The 4978-nt window shown below is 59.8% G+C and overlaps 1 protein-coding gene across 1 annotated transcript; it reads left to right on the top strand.

The window, feature by feature from the left end:
- Positions 1 to 779: 779 nt before the first annotated feature.
- LOC138915109 (ral guanine nucleotide dissociation stimulator-like) lies at positions 780 to 4767 on the top strand. The gene is made up of 6 exons (XM_070246493.1): positions 780 to 957; positions 1364 to 1474; positions 2417 to 2610; positions 3246 to 3305; positions 4006 to 4214; positions 4464 to 4767. The coding sequence occupies exons 1-6, from the start codon at positions 820 to 822 to the stop codon at positions 4625 to 4627; spliced, it is 876 nt and encodes a 291-aa protein (XP_070102594.1). The 5' UTR covers positions 780 to 819; the 3' UTR covers positions 4628 to 4767.
- The last annotated feature ends 211 nt before the right edge of the window (positions 4768 to 4978 follow it).

Below are 4978 nucleotides of genomic sequence, written 5' to 3'. Positions count from 1 at the left end.
GCCCATGACAGGGTGAGTCCAGTGGGTAAGTGTGTGTTCTGACCTTCTAGGGCAAGACTGGAACCCCACCCGGAGGGTTGGCTTCTGAAACTAGGAACCATGAGATCTTGAGAAGCTCTTGCCAATCCCTCCCTATTGTGGGAGCTGTTTTCTTCTTGGCCTCCACAACCTGAGCACACAAACACACAAACACACACACACACACACACACACACACACACACACGCACACACACCTTGACCTTGGATGCAAAAATGGCCTCTAAGGTGGGATCCTAAGAGAAGTAGACACAGGGCAAGTTGCAAGAGGAAGAAACACGAAGTGGGAGGCATTGCCTGCCAGTGACACACGCCTCCAGTTTGAGAGGTGTTGTCCTCTAAGGTAGGACACATGCCAGAGGACATCTCTAGCAAGTCCACGCTCCAGTCCTCCCCAGTGTGCAGACAGGAGGCCGACAGGCCCTGAGAGACACAAGGGCTTATGCAGGATGCAGAACAGGTAAGAAAGAGGAGTTGTTTCTGCGTCAGTCTCCAAGCTGGGACCTCGGCTGCACCCAGACCCTCTAGGGAGCCTGGGAGACGGGTGTGTTGGTGTTCCTGGGTACGCATTCGACGTCGCATGGAGAAGGGGGGTGAGCAAGGCCATGGCCAGAGGACTGTTTGCATGGGTGGTATCTGAGGGGGGCACTCAGGTAAGGGCACTGCAGGAAATGAGGTCACTTCCTTGACAACAGGCCCCGACAGAACTTGGAACCCCCGCAACTAGGCAGCCACGTGCGCAAAGCCAGCTCACTTGGCTGGAGACGCTTGATAGAGAAACATGTTCTCCTGCTTTCTCCCGCCTGACCAGGGCTCTGGTTCCCGGAAACCCCGGAGGGAGAACCTTTGGAGACGTTGTGGACGCTGGCTCAGCTCCCATGCCCCCCACCGCCGGACCTTCGGCAGGAGGTCCTCTCAGGTAACATGAGGAAGCCTAGATCAGCCCGATCTAGGCCAGACCAGCTCCCCGAGCCCTCCCAGGGCAGCCCTCGTCCCGTCCTCGTGAGTGTGGGGGCCAGAGGGACATGTGGGCAGGATCTGCCCTTGGCCGGAGAAGGTTGGTGGGCAGTCGATAAGCTGCTTTTCCCGTCACGTTCCCAAGCCAGGACGGGGCTGTCAGGACTGAAAGGGGACTCCTAAGGGGCCTCCTAATGCCAGGCCCTCAGGCTGCCATGTGTTCCCCTCCTCGCTGGAGGTCTGTGTGGACTGTGGGGCGGGCTATGTGTGTCCAGAGTGGAGAGAGTCACAGAGGTGTGAGAGCCAGCAAAGACAGCCAGTCGGGTCTCTGAGGCTTGCCGCCTGGCTGCCGGGCACTGTCTTTCCAGAGCGTCGCTCAGGAGACGGGCCAGCAGCTGAGCAACGGCGCCCTCGACTCCATCACCCTGCAGGACAGGAAGGTGCCCCACACTGCCAACCGAGGCCAGGGCCGGCTCAGGGTGAGTGCAGGTGCCGGGGAGACCCAACCCCCAGGGCCCCCAAGACAGCGCTGAGGACCCCAGGTCTTCGAAGGCCCCGAGACAGGCCCGGGGCTCCTGCCTGGAGCCCTGCTCCCAAAGGAATCTGAATCCCCATCTCTTCCCCCAACCTTCCCCTGCGGGCCCGGCCCCTGTCTTGGCCAGAGGAGACGTCCCTGTCCACAGGGGTGTAGCAGAGAAGAGACATTTCTAGCACATCAGCTCACGGGCATTCAAGAGCACTTTCGTGTTTGGTAGAGATTTTCCTGTTTGAACTCCCATGCTCATATGTCCACGTGGCCTGACAATCCTTCCCCACCGTCTCCCAGTCGGACGCAGCCTCCTGATGGATAGGCATGCTTTTGCCCAAAAGGACATGGGGCTCACAGTGTTCTTTCTGTTCCTCTGCCTTTGCTGTCCAGGGGAACACGTCCACGTGGCCTCTCGAGGTCAGGGCGTCGGGCCTCAGCAGGCTGCACAACTTTCCAGAAGGGAGACCCGTTAGCCCCGTGATTCAGCCCTTCACTGAACCGGCACCTTCTGTTGCCATTTCCACAGCACCGCCCTGGTCACCCTGCCTGTCCTCCTGTCCTGATCCCTCCCAGCCCACGAAAAGCCTCTGTGCTCTCCTCTCTAGAATGGGCCGTCGGTCAGCCACCCCAGGGATGATGCTCTTCATCCAGGGAGGGGCTGTCACTTCTCTGCCAGCACAAAGACCTAGGAGACCAAGAGCTTGAATCCTTCTCCACCTCACATCCTACTTGGAATCCCGAGAATTCTTCCCTGCCCTGGGCAATGATGCCCACTTCTGGCCACAAGTCACCGAGGGCTTGGGCATTCGGTCTGACCTCCAGGCCCCGACACTTCTGGGGCCCAGGAGTGGTGCGGCCTCTGATGGCAAGTGCCCCCTCTGTCCGACCCCAGGCTGAAAATCCATCCCGAGCTAAGAGCCAAGCGTGCCGCCTGGTGTGGACCGTGCAGGCTGCAACGCGGCAGAATCGAGTGGAGCACCTGGTGCCCGCCTTCCTGGATGGCGACACCGCCTACGTCCGCAGCTTCCTGTGCACGTACAGAGGTTTTGCCACCACACAACAGGTGCTGGAGCTTCTGTTTCAAAGGTGAGTGCCGTGCCCCTCCGCAGCACCGTGGGCATTCAGCCACCTACTAGCTGTGAGGCTTCCGAGCCTCTCGGAGCCTCGGTTTGCTCTCTGCAAGGCGGGGTGAACAGAGGATCAGCCTCCAGGGGATATTGTAGGGACTCAAGGAGGTGCTGCACGCAAAGGCTTTTCGAGAAGCCTAGCCCTCTGGGAGGGTCGACTGGAGCGGGGGCTGTGGTTGTGCTCATTGAGGATACTCCTCTTCCCTATGGCGAAGCCTCTGCCTCATCCCTCACCGGCCCCGGGAATTGGACTGAGTTGTCGTCTTCCGATTGGAAAAGGAGACGGGAGAGCCCTTCTAGGTCCCTGACCTGGGTGAAGCCAGAGCAGCCATCCCTGGGCTGAGCCGAGGCCCCCGACCCGCCCAAGCAGGAGTGAGGGGCCGGTTGGAGCTCCCTCCTTCATCACACACAGAGAGAGGTCCCCACTAGGTGCAGAACGTTTTCTAGGCACCGACCATAATCCCGTGCACAGAGCGGGCGGCAGCCGTGCCCTCCAGGGCTCCATTCTCGTCGGGAGTCAGACAGCGCCGCTAGGCTTCTCAGGCAGGCCTGATCCACAGTCCAGTCCGTGTGACGTCCTCCTGTGTCTTCTAGATACGGTTGCGTCCTTCCTCACTGCGATGAGGACGGCGGACCCCTGGACCAACTGAAAAAGTGAGTGGGCTTTGGAATCCCTAGGAGGGCGCCCAGCGTCCACACTTGGAGGGGAGTTCCCTGCAGCGTCCCGCTCACTCATCTGCTAGAACCTCAACAGCGGGTGCTCAGCTCCTGCTCAGGGGGCTCGGGGAGTGCTCCGGGGCCACATAAGCCCCTCCCTGGTAGAGATTCGGGGCGGGGGAGCATGACCCTCATGGGACACTTGGTGAACTGGGCAGCACGTAGGCCCAGGAGGGAAAGCTGGAGGCAAGAGGAGGGCCCTGGGAAGCCTGGGCGGGAGACAATGTCCGCTGTTCCCTCCCTGGTCAAATATTCTGGGAGCAGCTCCTGTGTGCCAGGGAGGGCAATGAAAAGAGGGGACCGCACCGTTCCCTGCCCTCACGGAGCTGACGTTCCAGTGGGCAGTGGGCAGAGAGATGCTCCAAGCAGTGTGTCAGGCTTCCCTGAGGACTAGGAGTGGTGACGCCACCATCGCACAGGGCTCTCCCTTCCAAAGGCCTTTTCCTAGCCCCTCCATGGTGACCTGGCCCACCTCTGCCAAGACTGCCAGATTGGAGGTGGACGCCAAGTAGGACTGGCCCCTGGACAGCCAGGAGCGGGAGGCCCAGGAGCCCAGGCCCGCACAGAGATGCGCGGGAGGCCAGTGTGCAAGGAAACGACCCTTCTCTGACTCTGCTGCCCACCTGTCCGTCCTCAGGGCCATCTCCTTCATTCTGGGCACCTGGCTCCAACGGTACCCTGAGGATTTTATCCAGCCCCCAGATGTTCCCAGCCTGGAAATGCTCTTGGCCTACGTTGGCCTTAATATGCCCGGCTCGGAGCTGGAGCACCGTGCCCGCGTTCTTCTTTCCCAGCTGGAGCACCCTGAGCACACTGATGCCGAGACTGAGGCTGAGGAGGACTCAGGTGTGTGATGTGGGCATGTGCACAGGGGATGGCGCTGCGCCCCCCAGAGCAGAGTCTCCAGAGGCTGGGGTTCGGCTGGGAGCAAGGGGCGGGCTCAGATCACTCTTCCCGCGGACTCCACTCTGGGAAGCCTTTCGGGGGCTTGCTTCTTGGACTGAGACTCCTTCAGTGGCGGCAGAGGCTTCCTTCCTTTGGAGTGACTTGGGCAGGCGCTCATGTGGGTGGCATTTGCTCTTCTTCCCTCTCCAGCTGCAGCTCCACCGAAAGATCCAGAAGACCCTGCAGATCGAACACCATCTCTCCCTCTCGCGCCCACCCCAGCTCAGAGCCGCACAGGCATCTTCCGAGCCACAGCCGGCTCAAGACCTTCAACAAGCACTTGCAGCATCCCAGCCACTACCCTCAGCTCCTGAGCTGCAGCCCCGGAGAATCCTTGCCTTCCCCTATCCATTGCGTGGGTCTTAAAGTTTTGTTTTTCGCTTTTCTTTACTTGACCTTTCCCTATATTTTATCTCGTCAGTTCAATAAAGTTTAATTCTTGGATGTTTTTAAATTGTTCGCTGAAGTGGCATGAAGTACACTCACAAGATCACACCAACGTCATCCTCATCTAGTTCCCGCCCATTTTTATCCAAGAGAAACCCTGTCCCTGGGAAGCAGTCAGTCTCCCTTCTTCCCACCGCAAGTCCCTGGTAGCCACTGCGTTTCCTTCTCTCGGACTCCGCGCGTTTCCCTCCTCCGGAGTTTGCCTGGAAGTGCCAGCC

This window comes from Equus caballus, chromosome 21 (genome assembly GCF_041296265.1).
Source record: "Equus caballus isolate H_3958 breed thoroughbred chromosome 21, TB-T2T, whole genome shotgun sequence".
NCBI classification, from domain to species: domain Eukaryota; kingdom Metazoa; phylum Chordata; class Mammalia; order Perissodactyla; family Equidae; genus Equus; species Equus caballus.
Note: the sequence above shows the minus strand (reverse complement) of the source record. Positions and strands in the feature narration are given on the sequence as shown.

Coding starts and splice junctions, on each gene's coding strand:
- LOC138915109 (XM_070246493.1), top strand. CDS start 820: ATGTTCTCCTGCTTTCTCCCGCCTGACCAGGGCTCTGGTTCCCGGAAA. Junction 958..1,363: donor TCGGCAGGAGGTCCTCTCAG/GTAACATGAGGA, acceptor CTGTCTTTCCAG/AGCGTCGCTCAGGAGACGGG. Junction 2,611..3,245: donor CTGGAGCTTCTGTTTCAAAG/GTGAGTGCCGTG, acceptor TGTGTCTTCTAG/ATACGGTTGCGTCCTTCCTC.